The sequence below is a fragment of the Chaetodon auriga genome, chromosome 4 (genome assembly GCF_051107435.1).
Source record: "Chaetodon auriga isolate fChaAug3 chromosome 4, fChaAug3.hap1, whole genome shotgun sequence".
NCBI classification, from domain to species: domain Eukaryota; kingdom Metazoa; phylum Chordata; class Actinopteri; order Chaetodontiformes; family Chaetodontidae; genus Chaetodon; species Chaetodon auriga.
In genome coordinates, this window is record NC_135077.1 from 29,576,844 (window position 1) to 29,595,164 (window position 18,321).

An 18,321-nucleotide genomic window follows, 5' to 3' on the forward strand; every position below is an offset into this window, starting at 1 on the left:
TTAATAGTTTACATCATGGCAGCGGTTATTTTGTGTTATATTTAAACTCCCGACCGTTAGATGGCAGTATGAACTCTTCTGCACCAACTCAACAGCAGAGAGAAGAAGGCGGTGGCCCACACTGCTGGCATTAGCTCACCTAATGTTAGCTGATGAAGGAGATGGTGAGACCAGCTCCTGCGGCCTACAAAGCTGAAGTGTGGGTGCATTTTGGATTCCACAACAAAGAAGGGACTACAGAATTTGATAAGAGCCATGCCGTTTGCAAAATATGCCATGCGAAAGTCAAATATTCAGTCAACACCACGAACCTGCGATCACACATGGCAAGACACCACTCTGATGTGCAGCTAACAGAGCAGCAAACGGCAAGCGGTAACGTTAAACGAGTGGCTCCCTCTCAACTCAATCTCAACCAAGTTAGATCATATTTAACGCCGACCTGACCTCAACTTGTGCAACCAAAATAATTCGCTAAATACTTAATTTTATTTGCAAAGATATGCGCCCACTCAGTGTTGTGGAGAATGCAGGTTTCCATAGTATGGTCAACACATTGGAGCCTCATTACACTGTAATAAATGTGGGTTTTGTCTTTAGCAATGTTTGCCAAAAAATGTCAGAGTCCTTGAACACACACACACACACACAGACGAGGGCGATGTACAAAGAAGACAATCTTTATTAACAAGACTTAAATATTTCATAAAATGAGTGGAGAGCTGTAGCCAGGTAAAATGAAGGTCACGGGGGGAACACGCTAGACTCCCTTAAGGCTGCATCACACGCACACACCCTTAAGGCACGCTATTTAATCACAGCACGCAAGTTGAGAAAACCACTGCACACAAGGCTAGTCTCACTAGCTTCAAGGCATACCTGCGAACACAGCACGCTACGTTGAAGGACCACTGCCACTAGCTTCAAGGCACACCTGTGAACATGGCACGCTAAGTTGAAGGACCACTGCACACACGACTAACCTTTTAGCATAAGGCAACACCACCCAGGCACGCCAACACCCTCGGACTGGAGGAACCTTAAAAATGAGGACCATACAGCATCCCACCCGTAGGCTTGTCACTCCCCCACAGCAACTCTCCCACTCCACACTATTAAAATGTTAGGTACCATATACAAAAGATTTATAATGTTCTTAAAATGTACTTAACTCGCCTACTCGGCAAGACCCTCCCCTGGGGTCTGAGCTCGTGTCGCCGTCCAACTCCCCGGGGAAACGGCTTCGCTGGACGGCGAGAACAGGAACCGGCTGGCGGCAATGTTGGTGTTGCAACAGGCAGCAGCGAAGTCACACCAGGAGTAGTGGCAGCCCTGCACTCTTTATAATAACCCCTGGCCTGGCTACAGGAGGTGCCCAGCCTCCCCTCCTAGCATACACACGGTTTACCCCCCTAGCTACCCATCTTCATCGCCGGCAGCTCTAAATCACTGCGAACGACACCCCCCCTCCTAACAGAGTGCTGTGCCACCGTATGTGTTGCTGCAACCACCCCCAAGCTGCATCTGCCAGTCTTTTTACTGTTTGTCATTACGGAGTCCTTGCTCCTGATGTCACTAGCTGGTGAATCTCAAGTCACATCACAACACCATACCCTCCAGACAACACATCACTGACATTGCTGTTCCCAGGTTGTACAATGAGGTAAAAACAAAGGTGGTGGACTCTCTTAGCTCAGCCGAGAGAGTCGCTTTGACGTGTGACGCGTGGACATTGAGGGCACTGAATCGTACGTAATGATCACAGCACATCACTTAATGGATGATTGGAAGCTGGACTCACATGTGTTACAAACATGAGCAATGCATGGCAGTCACACAGGAGAGAACATGGCAAAGCTGTTAAAGGAGGCCGTTGCTGAATGGGGATTGGACGCTAAAGATCCAGTGATTGTCACAGACATTGCATCAAATATGACTGTAGCGGCTGGACTTGCAGGCATGACTCATGTCTGATGTTTTGCACACAGCCTGAATCTCGCCTCACAGAAAGCACTGAAAGTACCAACAGTGGTTCAACTACTCGGCAGGATCAGGTGTGTCACAACCTTTTTCAGGTGTAGCACTATAGCAAGCAACCAGCTAAAGCACAAACAAGACCTGCTCCAGCTACCAAAACACAGACTGATCACAGACGTTGTCACAAGATGGAACAGTTCTTATGACATGATAGATAGTTTCATAGAACAACAACCAGCCATCTATGCAGCACTCCTTTCACCAGAAGTCAGAAAGAATGAAAAGGACCACATCATACTGAGTGATACTGATATCACATGTGCAGAGGAAGTGCTCAAGGCACTCAAGCCAATGAAGGATGCCACCTTAGTGATGTCAGAGGAGAGCATACCCACTCTTTCCATCATTACACCTCTTCATGCCAAGCTTGTCATGGCCACAGAAGACAGCCTGGATGATTCCCAGACAGTGAAGGACATTAAGGCTGCGATAGCACAAGATCTGGGGAAGAGATATGCCAATGAGAAGGAGACACTGCTCATGGCATCGACTCTCGATAGGTTCAAGGACCTACCCTTTCTCGCTGACGCAGAGGCCAAAGAGACCTACTCCAAACTGACTGATGCTGTGGTGGCTGCCATACAGAAGCAACAGAATGTAAGTAAATAAATTAAAATAGAATCTAAAAAATAGGGAATCTGTTTTTATTAGCTGCATTAATGGTTACAACTGTATGTATGTGAGTAAAGAAATACAAATGAAAGATTCAGTTTTAACACTTGGACTTGGATAGTTGTGTATAAAAATAGAAATGTGCAGGGTGAATTTGGGCTCAGATTATGTTGTGGTAGTTAATCCAAATGTACTGTAAAATTAATACTTGTTCTGTTTGTTGCTGTGATGTTTTTCAGCAGGAGGCAGCAGACATTCTGGTGGAGAAGACTGACCAGCCAGAGGACCAGTCAGAGGAGTTTGATCCCACCCCGGCCCCCCACGAAGAGACCAAGGAGTTCATGTGCATTGACTGACTTGCTTGGAGCTACGTTTGCCTCTGCCAAAGACAATGCTGCACCAAAGTCTGCACATGATGCTGCTGCAGCTGAGGTTAAGAGGTTTAGTGGAGAACCACCTCTGCCACTCCCACAAAATCCTCTCATTTGGTGGAGAGAACACAAACAAGAGTACGCTCAGCTATCCAGAGCAGCAAAGTGTTTTCTGTGCATTCCTGGCACAAGCATCTCAGCGGAGAGAGTTTTCTCTTCCGCAGGAGACACAGTAAACACACAGAGAAGTGCCCTGAAAGCTGAACATGTTGACCAGCTTTTCCTCCTCCACAAAAACCTTGATATTAAAAAATAAGCACAGGCATACATAAAAACTTGAAAGAAGTGATATCCAGGTTAATTGGACCTGATGATTGTGTCAACATTAAATTTTTTCTTCTGGAATCCTGCAAGCACTTTTAGTTGACATTAAAAAATAAGCACCGATATACATACAGAGTGAAATAACGTGAAATCATAGTTAAAATGATCAGATGATCTTCTTGTTTACATTTGTTTATTGTATTCTAAAGGAATCCTGCAAGCATTATTTCTTACTAATATGGGCAGATATTACCTCATTTGCTGTTAATAGTGTTATATTGATGGATGTTACAAGGACTAGTATACAATCTTAATTACCTGATAAGGTAAATGTTCAGGCAAATGTTAATTCCTTTGCTCAGATTGCACAAAAAGTAGTGCATCTGATAAAATGTTATGTTGGATGTTACAGCCATGGATGATGGTAATGCACTATTCCAATTTCATAAAAACGGTTTAAAAAGATTTATGCATGTGGTGATGTTTTGTTTTTTTTTTTGCACAAGATTTCCTAAAATTACATTTTTAAAAATCGCAATATGTCGCCCTGTTTACAGTATTGCAATATATCACAATATATTGAATTGTGACCCCTGTATTGTGATAAATATCGTATTGCCATATTCTTGGCACTGCACAGCACAAGAAGTGACTGGTTAAATCAGTCCAGTAGTCCAGGGGTTCCAGTGAAGACAACTTTATTTCCAAACAGTAATAACAGGGTGTATGCATGTGTTTGGGTATATGCGTGTGTGTGGTTTAGTTCAATGGACGCATACAAAGCAAAGACAATACAGGAACACCCATATTATAACTCAACTAGTTGCTGGGGCTAAGTAAACCAAACTCCGCTGAATAGCATCTTCAGGCACTCTGTCACAGAGATGGAACATACCACCTTGAGAGGGGTGGGGTGGAACAGTCAAAGTTGCACCGGCCTTTTTAACACCACTTGTGTCATGCCTGGAGATCAGGTAAATAGAGTCAGATGAAACTCCTCCAGAAGTGTCAACTGCCAACAGTTGGCTGTGGTGCCATCGTCATTTACTGAGGAGCTCTGACTCTGGGTACACCTCTTGGGGCAGGGAGGCATCAGGCTGCCCCATCAGCAGGATGTTGGGGGTGACGGGGTCGAGGTCTGCCACATCGGAAGAAAGGATGGATGCCCTCAATTTCTACCAGCACGACGAGTCACCATGGCAACAGGGAAGAGGAGGGCTACGTTTTTTACCCCACTAGAACTCGAAATCTTAATGCGCTTATACGGCAAATTTGAACATGTTTTTAGTAAAAAGTGCAACACCGCTGCAGCTGCAAAAGAGAGGGAGATGGCGGGGAGAACATTGCTGCTCGGGTCAATGCATAAGTTTAAATGTAGTCCTTTGCAATCACAATAATATTACAGGGAAAAACTGCTTGAATGGTAGCTCATTGATTTATTTCATGTAGGTACAATCCTGTGGGGGAGAAGCGCACTTGGCAGCAGCTTAAGATGAAATATAAGAACATTGTTGAAACAGGTAAGACCTCAGCATAATTTAACGGGGGTACCTCATTTTGATCATGTTTTACATTGTAAAGTAAATATTAGTGGCTGTTTGACTATGCAGTTGTTTTATCCCCAACATAATGCTGTTGTCACACACATAAATGTCTTCTCATCTATACATTATTCTGTTAAATAATTAAGCCTATTTAAACTAACACAGACTTCTGCTCAGCCAACAGAAAGAAGGCAGATGCCCGTAAAATGGGTGGCGGCCCAGCACTGCCACCTCTAATGGAGACAGAAGAGCTGGTCCTAAGCCAGAATTTAGGAAGGCCAGTGGCTGAGGGAATCCCTGGAGGGAGCTCATCTTCAGAGCTCACCCCCCAAGACACAAGTGCCTTTATACAATGTAATGTGCCTAGGCTTATATATCTTTTTTAAGCCTATTCATAAAAATATTTATTTCCCTTTCATGTCTTTTTTTTTTTCTTTTGTCCCAACAGATTCTGATGGTGCTATCTGCTTGGTGGAGCCCCGTCACGCCACAGCAGATCTTGTAACTGTAAGTAGGCAATACTCCAAAGATTTTGCCAAATGGTAGTTTAAGTATACTGAAACATATCACTCATCTAGGATGAAGAGCACAAAGAAACTGTGTCTGCTGCCTTAACAGAGGGGGATCCAGAAAGGCCTATAGAGGTAACATCTTGATATGTTACTGATAGTTCTCTTCCCATTTACATTTGTTAACATTCTGGTGAAATATAGAGTGTGACATTTAGCCTGCACTGAAGTATTAACACATTCTCATCCTTTTTAACAGGGCATGGCTGGGCAGCAGCAGGAGAGTCCCTCAACTTCCACTGCACAGATTGACACAGTGAGATGGATGTTCAGTAAACACCAGAGGGTCATTCTGTGGAATTCATGCGCAACTGTATAATTTAATGCCCTCCTTATGTATTCCCAGTTACCAGTAAAAGAGATTTATAAAATTCACCTGCTGAAGAAAAATCCAAAAAACCAACAAAGAAATGCAATACGTGGACCGCCAGATTAGGAGGGCAGATCTAGAAATTGAAATACTGGAGCACAAATTAGAGGTGGGTGCATGGTCACAGGTGAATTATGTTAATTATGTTAAGTATTGGAACATTAACTAAACTAGCTCTTGTATTTGTAGGAAATAAAGAAGACCAAATGAAGTGTGTATTGTGTCTTTATTTGACTGCTGTGGTGGTGGTGCTGGTGGTGATGGTGACTCTCTCTGAAGTGACTATGGCATATGGTGTCTCTGACTGCTCTGCCGTCCTGCATAGCTGGCAGGTGGATGGGGTCATCATCAGGGTCTTCAATTTGTAGGGTGTTGCTCTCCTCTAATAGTGGCAATACTAGACAATTTCCCCTGGGGAAATTTTGAAAGGGCCACGGGGTCTACTGCCCGACTGCGTACACATACATTACATTATATGCCCATTATGTCTGTCTGTGTGTGTGGGAGCGCGAGAGAGGAGTGCTCACAGAGGTACTGAGCCTCAGAGGTTGCCACGGCAACTTGAGAGGCCCTCCCAATCATACTCTATGAGACACAGCTGCGCACGCACACACACGCCCGCTCTCAGCACTCAGGCACACATGCACTCAGAGAGAGAAAAAGAGCCATTTTCTGCCTCTGCGCTGGTCTCACGTTTGGGCTTCTGCTGACCTAACGGTAGCTCCTATCAGAAAAACACACACACCATGAGCGCCTTGAGGATTTCCTGAAGATGATCCCCCACCTTGTCTCCATTCTTCAACCAATCTTTATGGTGTAGGGACCAAAACAGTCAACCCCTGTTGAATAAAAGGCAGGCTTATAGAGGTGTAACCTGGCTGGGGGAAGATCAGCGATGCGAGGGATCTGCGGCTTCCCACGCCACTTCCTGCATTCAGGGCTAAAAATGTTGAACAGCTTCTCTTCCTCTGAAAGTCCAGTATTTCCTCCTCAATTCTGCAAACACTTGTTCAATACCTGGATGATGGAGTTGGTCATCATAGTGTTGGATGAGGAGCTGTGTGATCTTATGCTTTGGGTTGAGAACAATCGGGTGTAGAGTCTCAGCACTCATAACAGTGGTGTGCCACAGCCGTCCTCCGACTCTGATGAATTATCAAACTCTTGGGGCAAGAGTGATGAGGGGACTGGTGCCTGAAAGGGGTTCCTGACCATAAGCTGAGGATAATCATTTGGGAAACACTCCTGTTGCACTCACTGGAGCAGAAGATTTTCTGGCTCTTTGTGTTTGTCAGCAGCGAGCAAAGTGTTAGCTGTCCCCTGCAGGGACTGAGCAGTGGCAGCAACCAGCTGGCTCTAGGTCTGGAACTGATCAGCATCGGGAATGACTTGAGTGGCCAATGTAGCAGTAAGTCCACAGAAAGTAGCTTTCTTCATTTCCTCACAGTCTATAGTGATGGATGGGACCTGCTGCAGTTGAGGCCACTGGTCTGGCTTCTTCTGTAGAAAGACTGGGCCTTGAAACCAGCCAGAGGGGGCATGTAACTCCTGAAAGCGTATTTCCATGGGTTATATCATCAGCGGGGTTATTTGCAGAATCCACATATCGCCATGACTCTCGCAGTAAGGTCCTGGATCTCTGCGATCCGTGTTCGGACAAATACTCTGAATGTGCAGGAGCCTGAGTGCAGCCAGGAAAGTACAGTAGTTGAATCAGTCCATAATGTGATTTGGTGGATGGGAAGAGTAAGCTCTTCCTTTAACATCTTAGCCATCTGTGTTCCTGTTAGTGCCACACACTGTTCAAGGTGGGGGACAAACTGTTGCCTCCTTGGGGCAACACAGGATCTGACAGTGAGAAAGGCTGCTTCAACCTGGCCTTTGGCATTTTCTATCCTAAGGTACACCACAGAACCATAAGCTTGTTCTGAAGTATCACAAAATATGTACACCTCGTTCTGCAGTCAGAATCCATCCTCTCACTGTGGTGGAAATTCTTGTGAGCTGAAGGAAGGAGTTCACCAGGAGACTTCAGATGTGTTATACAGAAGTATTTATTGCAAGCTTGATGCATCAAGGAGAAGTTGATGAGCAACACAATGTCCACAAGTGGACCAAAGGTAGTGCCACACCAAATTCTGAAGATGTCCCTTCTAATGGGGTGTATTAATACCCCACATGTTTTCTTTTCTACTCCTTGAACTATTCCCTATTATGGATATTCTTTACTCACATTCTACATTTGTGGTACTCTATTGGATAGTCAAAACCAAACAATAGCTCCTACCATACCTACGTATGCCCTGACATCCAACCCTCTAACTGAGGACACTTTTGACCTAATTCCTTTAAAAAGCGACCTTGAGTATTCCTCCTTGAATTGGTCTGGTATCTATCTGTACAGTTTATCTATAAGACCTGGCTACCTCTGTGGTAAGAACAGAGGGAGAAAATTCCTATCTGCTGTCTGCTAGAATGGCCTCCAAATATTATGTTAATGTGTCTCTGTCTGAGGTCTCTGTGTTGTCCAACCTTGAGACCTTTGGGCACCTAACTGTACAGAAGGCCTGTGATAGAAAATTCCCTCACACTCACTGCTGTAGCACCTAAGACAATGTTCTGCAGAGCAGGCAGCTCAGTCTCCCGCTCATGCCAGGCATGGAGGAGATCTTCTGGGAGTGATGGCTCATTCCAGTCCCCCTTCTTATCCCACAGTTGATGCACCACCACCTTGGCTCAAGTGGTATAAGCCACGATAAACCCCAGGGGGTCGTATTGATTGGCGAGAACCTGGTATATAGTGTGGAGGGTAATGGCTGGGTGCACAAGCAGACGCTGCTTGTAAGACAGCGTGTCTAACAATAAATGCCAACGGAGTCCAAGTGCTGATTCGCATGCATTTGGCTCATCTTGTGCTATCCACAACTCTGCACTGCATCAGATTTGATATCTGGTGGGAGGTGGGAAATAACAGAAGGCTTGTTGCTCACCCACTGTTTCAGTTTGAAGCCCCCACTGGCCAATATTCTGCATTCTGCAGCTTGTCTACAAGAGCTCTGGCCTCATTTTCTGATGTCAGGCTTTTTACACAGTTGTCAACGTAGAATGACTTCAGCACATCTTCTCTGATATCCTCACACTTGCTGCTGTGATCGCAGATATGTTTTTGCAGGGCAAAGGTGGCACAACAGGGGGAACATGTGGTACCAAATGGAAGCACCCTCCACTCGTAAGTGCTCGGTGGCTCCTCATGCTTCACGTCTCTCCACAAGAACCCGAGAAGGGGCTGGTCATCTGGAAGCAGTCTGAATTAATGAAACATGCTGCAATGCCACTGTTGATGGTTACAGCATGCTCTCGAAACCTCAGCAGCATTGCTAGCAGGGATGGACTAAGAGTGGGTCCAGGAAGTAGGAGCCTGTTTAGGCCCTCACCTCTGAACTCGAAGGAGCAATTGAAAACCACCTGGTTCTTCTTATTGTGTGTCACCATATGATGAGGCATATACCAACAGGTTGCAGTATCTTCCTCATCTGGTTCCAACATCATGACATAGCCTGCAGTGATCAGTTTCTGAACTTCAGCCCGACAAGATGCTGCTTTCTCTGGGTCTCTTGCAAGGCTTTTCTCTGTAGCTTTTCTCTGAGCTGTGGAAGGACTGCCTCCTTTGGTGCCTTGAGTGGAGGCATGTGTGGAACACGCAAAAGGAGGGTGGCATGTCTGTAGACACCGTCTATCTGCACCCTTACTGTTTTACCCTCCAGAAGGGCCAAAGCAGCTCTGTCTTGCAGTGAATGGGTTCAGGTCTTTTCACTTTGCCAGGGCAGAACATCTATTTGCCACAGTTTTTCCACATGGCTGTAGATGTCTACTGGTGGTGACGGAGAGGACATAAATAAACACTGCTGCTGTGTCAGATACTGCCTCATTCCCTGTACTGGTCCCTGAAGGGTCCAACCAAGACAGGTCTTTACAGCCGCAGGGCCACCCAGGGGTCCCAAGTGTACTGGCTCAACTGGTGTGATCAGATGAGGATGATCAGAGCTGATGAGGAGAACTGTCCAACTACTGTGCTTGGCGTTCAGTAACTGGAGTGATGGTACTTGCGTAGCTTGTCCTGTTTCCTTGGTGTATCATCATACTCATTTGAGTGTGAAGCTTGAAGTCTGTGCAATGCTAAGCTGTCATGGCTATCCTCAGGACCCTCACTCCTAGACGAGTCACTGAGGAACAGCTCAGATGATTCTTTACGGGTTTTGGGTCGCTGGTTGCTGGTCGAGCAGCTTTGTTCCCAGGATTGCGGGGGGAAGCTTGACTTGATTTTAATGGGCTGCTGTTTCAGGCTTGAATACTGCTGATCAGTATCTACAAGACTGGATGACCTGGGGTCTGCAGGTAGGGTAGTTGCCTGAAGCTGCTGGATTAGAACACCTAATTGTTCTGCTGTCTTATGAAGTTTTGTTCAATGGACATACACAAAGCAAAGACAATGCAGGAGCACCCATATTATTACTCGACTAGTCACTGGGACTAAGTAAACAAAACTCTGCTGAATAGCATCTTCATGCACTCCATCACGGAGATGGAACATACCACGCTGAGAGGGGTGGGGCGGAATAGTCCAAGTTGCACCGGCCTTTTAAACGGTGTGTGTCAGTCATTTAAAGCTTTGGCTGTTTGTCTGAGCGCCAAGAGTAAAACGTATTTACAAAACTGAGTAAAAAATACTCCTACAAAATTGCAAATTCTTAATTCATATGCAGGGTTACACTGGAAGCATCAGGTTTTGAAACGTTCATTAGTCGGTTTTGAATACAAAATACACATGTAGAGCATTGTTTTACAAACTTAAACAGAAAACTTCAAATTCTGAGTGTAACATACAGAATCGCAACAAAACTCAACTTTATAACTCACATTTAGGATATTAATTTTGTATAAAACACATTAACAAAATTCTAATTGTAACCCCGGGATAAATCTCAAAGTTGATATTAATTACATCCCAGAGTTGATAGCAAGTAAATCCTAGAGTTAAAAGAAGAAACTTTACAGTTTCCTCAAAAATAGGCTATGACACACTATCATGTTTTTTAGTATACATTCAGTGTTGGACTTAAGAAATGGCTACTACCAAATCCCGATGGCCATGGAAGACGAGGAGAAAACAGCCTTCATATGTCCCTTGGGGGTTTTTCAGCTTGAGCGGATGTCCCAAGGCATCACGGGAGCCCCTGCTACGTTTCAACGCCTTATGATATGAACCTGCTCCAGTGTCTGGTGCACCTCGATGACCTAATAGTGTTTGGTAGGACATTAGAGGAGCACGAGGAGTGGCTACTATAGATGATTCATCATCAATTTCTCAGCTATTGTAAGACCTCTGACAGACCTGACAAATGGCCAACACATGGTGACAAGAAAGCAGCATGTCAGACGGCCAGCTACTTTAAGAAATCTGAGCCGTTTGGGGATCGGTGGACCCCCACCTGCACTGCTGCCTTTCAAAATATAATATATGGGTATAGGCCAGGCCTAGAGAACGTGGATGCAGACCTGCTTTCCAGGAACCTGAGTGACGGGGATGACGGTTGGATACCTCCATCAGGAGTGAAAGCCCTCTGCAAGAGAGTGAATGTCACCGAGTTCCCAGACCCTCCAAGTCGGTGTGTGGACCAGCTAGCTTTGTTCAGACCTGCAACTGGTTTTTGTTCATATTTATTGTGGACTTTTAAGTTATTTTTCTGGTGGCCCACATAGATTGCAAATAGTGAATATTTGATTTATTGAGGAAGTGAACATAAAGACTGAACTGTGTTAATAGTAAGTGTTTTCTAACTGTTCAGATTGGATAGTTAAAGGTATTTTTGTTGCCTATATAAGGAAGTGTGTTTTTCTGTGTCATAATTTTGCCCTCTCTCAGGTTTAAAGGGCCACTGTTTCATTTCCTTTTGGGACTAAATTTCCTTTAATTAATACCATTTAAAGGGTGCAACATTTATGTTTTTCATCTTAAAATGGAAAGCATCAATTACCTACACTACAAGTGATAATAAAATTTGGTTCAGGTATGTGAACAAGTCCAACATGTGAGATGAACTTCAATAGAGTAAATATCCTTCAAGTGCACTTTGGGCACTGGTACAGTTGAGGCATGATGATCTTGCACAGAAGGTGGATCACTCAGAGTCAAGTGACTAGCAGGGACTTCTCTCCCTTGGCCACAATACCGGCCTTTGAGGAAACATCAGTCTTTTTCAGGTGTGGTGGGTATGCAATGTTTAAGCAAAATACATACTAGGGGACTCTCTGCTGACTTTCACCACACTGAACACTCTTCCAGTGATCGGCATTGTCCATCAGTTGTATGGTTGGATACGTGTAGCAGGGTCCCTCTACATAAAAGAAAAAACATGCAATGAGAAATTACAACTTGTTACCAATCAGTTAATTTTAAAAGTTTTTTTGTTTTGGGGTTTTAACAGGTAGGCTTAAAGGGTATAGCAGCATGAAAAGCATGCTACATGACTAGATTTGAAATGGGAGTTAACTATTATGGATGTAAAACAGACTTAGTTCATGTGTTGTTTTAGTCTGGTTAAATTTGAAAAAAAAAAAAAATAAATAAATAAAATATTTTCACAATCATAAGGTGGACTTGGAAAACTTTTTTGGGACAAATACATAAGTGAGAAATCTGGTATGGACTTAATTGGTATATGATGACCCACTAAAGCCATAATTGGTTATATATTTTTGGATCATCTATTAAAAATTCTAGAAATGAATCAACAAAACTTCTAATGAGAGATTCATATTTCTGTTTAGCCATTTTTTCTGTATAAATGCAGCAGTTTTACTTTGAAAATTCCCTGTAAACAGAAAGGTGGGCTTTATGGGTATACTTATCCTATATTTCTCATACTACACTCATTCAAATAACAAGCAAACAAAACACTAATACAGCTGAAGACATCTAAAAAAAAAAAAAAAATCCAAGGTTTAAAGCAATTCCATCTGGTTAGATAAGACTAGAGCATCTGGGGGGAGATGCTGTTGAGAATGGCGTCTTGAGAAGCAATCCGTACACTTTCTAGCTCTGGTCTTAGTTGAAAGTGGTGGCTGAAAACGGTGGGACTGGAGTCGGAAAACAGTCAGAAGTTGGAGCCATTTGCCTGAATTTCTGGAAAAAGAAACGAGAGTGAGTCAGTGATTGAGTTTTTGTGGCCTGAGATGTGGGATGCATGGATGATGAACTGGTGTTGAGCTGAAACTAAGGTGAGCTTCCAAACGAATGGCATGATGTCTTGACGATGGCAGTGTTGTTGGAGTAGATTACGATTATCTTTTTTGACCATTCATGCCACCGATGAATGGCTGCTATCATGATGGGATACAATCCAAATATGGTGGTGGAAGGGGAGAGTGTTGCAAATTTGCTAGGCCATTCGGCTGAGAACCACTTTCTGCTGTAGCAGCTGCCAAATTCAATGGAAGGGGCAGCGTCTGTGAACAGGTGCATGTTTTCCTGCTTGGTGATGTGGTTGTCATAAAAGAAGGCGATACCATTCCAGGATGAAAAGAATTGGTGCCACAGTTTTAGCTCCATCTTACATGTTTTGTCGAGCATGACGTAGTTGTGGAGGGATGGAACGGAGGAGGCGATGGAGAGGAGGTGTGACACGAATGATCGGCCTTGTGGGATAATGCGAGTGGCATAATGGAGGTGTCCTAGAAGTGAAACCTCTTGGTGTTTGGTGCACCTGTGGGCCAGGAGGAAATTTGAAATGAGTAAGGGGATTGAGGGTGATACCGAGAAAGTCTAATAATGTGCTGTGACCTTCTGTTTTGTCTGGGGAATTGGGAACTCCAAGTTTGTGGAATGAGGTAGTGAGAGTGGTGAGAGCGTCCGCTGGGGGTGAGGATAGTGGTGAGCAGAGTGATTCTGCAAGGGAATCGAATATTTTGGGGCTGCTTTTACATCCGAAAGTGAGATGCACTGTAAAGTAGTATGCGCCCTTCAAGTAAATGCCAAAAAGGTGCCAGAACTTTGAAGGCACTGGTGATGTCTACTTTGGACAACCAGACTCCTTGCCCTGGAAAGGGTGGACTGGAAAAGACACTTATAATGAAGGCTTTCTTTGACTCTCTGACTTTTGAGGCTCTGAGTTTGTCTACTGTGTCTGATATGGCTGATTGCAAGGTGTTACATATGTATGTGGAATCTGGCACAATCTGCAATCCTGGTCAGGAACCGTAGGTCAATCTTTGTATTAGGAAATTGACGAACTGGCGGTCAGGGTGATTCTTTAGTTTGGTGGCTAAGGTGTAGATGTTAATGGGAGTATTGAGGTGCTTCCACAGGCTATGCTTGGTTGGGTTATGGGGACAAGTGGGTCTGGAATGGGCTCCACCACAGGGAGCAGGTGTAGAGGAATTGGCAGTGTGAGGCATTGCAACCTAAGGGTGGGGCTATAGACTGGTCAAACTGTGCAGTTAGTTTCACATCTCCGTCTCATTTACACGTGAATAGGCAGAGCGCTCACAGCGGCTCACAGAGGACCCTGCTGAGCAGCCCGAGGTGTTATTTTACCGTTTTATTTGCATTTTGTCCTTTTATGAGAGCTAAGAACAACAGCAAGCAGAAAAAAGGCCGCAACAGTGAAGATTCTCCGTGTGCCTAAAAGAGATAACAGTTCTCAGATGAGCGCCTGTGTTACAACATCTGTAAAACTGCCCAGATTCATTGTTTTGGCATGTACTTTTGCACAGTTACTCATCAGATATTACTTTACTAATTCAGAGATGAATTTGGCTACTATCCCATGATTTCAAGGTGGTTTTCACTCAAAATAATGTTTTTGTTTTTAGGCGGAGATATAAATTAAAAATTTCTGCTGTGTTCAAGATGAATTTACTCTGACACAGTAACACATATCTTGATTCTGACACTTCTGTAGTAATCTCACAGGTCTTATCTTTCTTATGAGACCAAGATTATTCATACAGCCCTTGTAATTGTGAAGATATACTCTATTTTTTTGGGAGGTAGGTCATTTTGGATAGGAGGTGGACAAAATAGGCCTCGTATTGAAGAGGATAAAGAAAAAGAGAATGCAAATTCGGCTATTGTGAGTTCTTTGGAACGAGTGGGGGTTAGCTGTTTGAGGTGGAGGGGTCCTAGAACGGTTTATATTTCCCTTGGGATATGCAGATTACATGTGAATGGATGGATCAGTGTAGGGGAACTAGGTCACTAAACCCTTAGGTTTAATGTTTGCACTCGTTAATATAAAAGGGGCATCAACCTTCGTCAGCTCAGAAGGATATTATTTATTATATCTTTTAATTCTGATTGAATAATAAGTAATGAATAAATGATAGATCAGTCTGATACTCTGAAGCGTAAGCTCTCAATACAGTGATTGTCTATTTCCAGCTCAAAAGGGCACCGTCTCACAACAACTTAAATGAAAAGTATTACTTATTTGACACAGTAATGAGAATGGATATGAATAATGAATAATATGACAAATAATATGGATTATATGATGTAACACAAAAAACTGGATGAAGAAACTATAGCAAAATAATCAAAGAATGAGTTTGGCAATAGTGAGAAGTAGTTGAAGGAAAAATGAGGATGCAAATGTAATGTTAATTTCTTGAATGAATGACTAAGCAAGTCTTACGAGAATTGAGATTGTTATCACCTAAGACAGTGGTTCCCAACCTTTTTTCCTTGAAGCCCCCCTTGCCTGTTTCCCCAAGACAAGCTAGGCCCCCCAACCCCAACTCCTACCTGCATACACACACTAGTGATTAATTACAAACTTTTATTTGCAAAAATAAACAGCTTCTTCTTATCCAATTGGGTGTGTTATTGGGATTTTATAAATTTAATATGCACAAATATAATTTTGGTAACCTCACAACCTTGGCGCAGATAAAATTGTCCGCATCCCCTGTGATCTCTGACGCTCCCCAGTGGGGGAACCACTTGCCAGAGACGCCAACTCTTTGTTCAAAACTGCATGAAAATGCCTACTTTTGTGCCAGCGACGCTGTGGTGACGGTCTGTCCCGAACTGACACGAAGGGGGCCCCAGCTGTTGCTCGTGTCTCTGGTCTGCCCTGCGGTCTAACGGGGGAAGCCAGTTGAACCACGGTACTGAGCCAATCTTGGACAGAGATGTTTCAAGGGTCTCGACCTCCGGTGTCTGCAACAGGCGAGTTATTTGACCCAGACAGATGGGTTGAGGCTGGCTGCGTTTAGTGCTGTGGAAACATCCGGAATTGAAGCAAACATATGCATTATCCTGATGAGATAGAAAAGAAATACCCAGACACACAAAACAGTTTGCTACAGGAATGTCTGATTTACAAATTGTCAGTACTATCTGATCCTTGAGGTCTCTCTGAGGCCTGGAAACTGTCCATTTAGACATTTTTAACACCTTCATCTGGTGTGGAGCTGTAAAGAAAGAATTAGCATCTCCATGAAAACAGTTTAACTGATAGGCAATCCTTTGTAGATGATCGCCTTTCCCCTCCAGTCCTCCTGGAGAAATGGGGGTGTTAGCCCGGTTCCTTGTTGAAAGCCCAAGAACGGTCTGAAGCAATCTTCAGTTCACAGTCAAAGTATTTATTAAGGTCACATATAAAGTACAGCGCTGGTCTCAGACTGACAGAGCTCCCGCAGGAGCACCGCCAGAATGAGCCTAGTTGTCAGACAGAAGTTCACATTTATCATGTTGGGTTTGACCAAACCCAGTACAGTAATCAGATATACATTACAGAATATAATTGGTCAAGGCGTGAATGCCAGATCTAAATGCAATAGACATCACAACCAGAGAAGAGGAGACAAGACTGTCAACAACCAGAGTGCCACCTGCCTTTTTGTTATGAGAATTGGCTTTCACCAGCCATATACTCTAGGCTCCTTACAGCTCTAGGCTATGAAGGACATTCATGTAGGCTAAAGATCAGAGCATGAGAACACATGAAATGACCATAAAGGGCCTGATCATTACAGGGGGACGGAAAGTTTTAGGCCAGACATCCTGTCTATCTGCATTAGCACCTTTCTGCAAACAGATTGAATGATAAACAACTCATTGCAGCTGGAACAGCTCTCCTGAAGGAATGTGAGGGAGAAGGATAAGTTAGAGGTCTTGTTCGTCCTACATCAGTAAAGCAAGGTCAACATAGTTACTGGTGAGGATCTGTTGCATGAGTGTGGGTGACACAGGTAATGGTTGGGCTGATGTGACTGGGCATACTGGAGGTAGAGCAGTGGCTAGGGAGAAACTGTTAGGTAGTTGGAGATAAGTGGGGAGAGAGCTAGGATCTGCTACTTGCAGAGCTGTGGAAGGAAAAGGTGTGTTGGATAATGGGAAACACTGAAAACATTGGCGTGATGGGGTGGGGGGTTGTGAGGGTGGGGAAAGGGAAGGGGAAGAGGAGAAACAGGAGGAAACAAGAGGTTTTAGCTAATAATTGCATCGTTAGTGGATGGAGCGACAGAGCTGATGGGTATTGCAGTATGAGCAGCTGTTGTGGCTGATGCAGATGTAATAGGAAAGGTTGAAGCAAGGGAAGAAGAAAGGATGCTGCGATGAAGGGATGCGTGTGCCCTGGTTGATTGTGAAGTTCAGGTGGAAAGGGGGAGAGGATGAGAGAGCTCAGAAACGTGGTGGGCTTGAGTATTGTTTGATACGACCTGACCCTGAGGATGGGTGAGTTACTTAACCCGTACATGCAATATGTCGTGACTCGTGACGTCATCGGCGTGGCGCTGGGAACCCGGAAGCATTTGGGATGCTCAGGGAGGAGGACATGTAGTTTGCAGAGATTCGTTGAGCAGTTTGAGAAGTTTTGCTTCCTTGTCAGAATTGTGGAAGTGAATGTTTTGCTGCTTGAGAGCGTGTTTCAGGCGAGCTACTGTTCACTTGAATGTGTTTAACGCTGGGGAGCGGTTGGAGTGTTGCCAAGGAGCGTGTGTATGGCGGAGGCCTCGCCTGTTGCTTGAGTACCTGGTCCTCGAGCGGGTGGGAGAGAGGCAGTGTTTATTGGACGGCAGAGACGAGGAAGTTGTGGCAGGTAACGGGCCGACTATGTGGGAATTGGTTATTTGGGTTTAGCGAAAAAATATGCACGATAAAAAAATGTTTATGTTAAACCAAGATGATGGCACAATGAAGGACCAATTGTGCTAATGGTTCTTTTGGAAAACTGGTTGGAAAATTTGGCTGTTTTTATTGAGAAACAACCTCCGGAAATAAGGTTAAAACCTTTGGCTATAACATGGTAGTATTTTGGGATGACTAATCACTGCTTTCAGAGGATATTTACACACGCAAGAGAAAGTTGTTAAAGAAGTCATTTGTAATGTGGATAGGATAAGCATACAGGTAGAGCCACCCATATATTGATTTTACTCAGCCGCAACTGCCAAATAAGTTGAAAAAATGTCAGCATTTTACTATAATG

General features: G+C 44.1%; 1 protein-coding gene and 1 long non-coding RNA gene across 2 annotated transcripts in view; one reads left to right on the forward strand and one right to left on the reverse strand.

The window, feature by feature from the left end:
* Positions 1-2,181: 2,181 nt before the first annotated feature.
* Positions 2,182-18,321, reverse strand: part of LOC143319942 (uncharacterized) — a 29,132-nt gene continuing 12,992 nt past the window's right edge. The window contains exons 3-4 of the long non-coding RNA XR_013077108.1: positions 15,876-16,104; positions 2,182-13,010 (exon numbers count right to left, since the gene is read on the reverse strand). This is a non-coding gene — a long non-coding RNA (uncharacterized LOC143319942). The remainder of the gene's footprint in view (positions 13,011-15,875; positions 16,105-18,321) is intronic.
* LOC143319939 (uncharacterized) lies at positions 2,185-3,037 on the forward strand. Its single transcript, XM_076729225.1, has 2 exons — positions 2,185-2,634; positions 2,889-3,037. Exons 1-2 carry the CDS (start codon positions 2,185-2,187, stop codon positions 3,003-3,005), a joined length of 567 nt encoding a protein of 188 aa, XP_076585340.1. The 3' UTR covers positions 3,006-3,037.

Excerpts from the sequence above, each read along its gene's own strand:
- LOC143319939 (XM_076729225.1), top strand. The coding sequence starts at position 2,185 with ATGATAGATAGTTTCATAGAACAACAACCAGCCATCTATGCAGCACTC. Across the intron at positions 2,635-2,888 it reads CCATACAGAAGCAACAGAAT|CAGGAGGCAGCAGACATTCT; the intron begins GTAAGTAAATAA and ends GATGTTTTTCAG.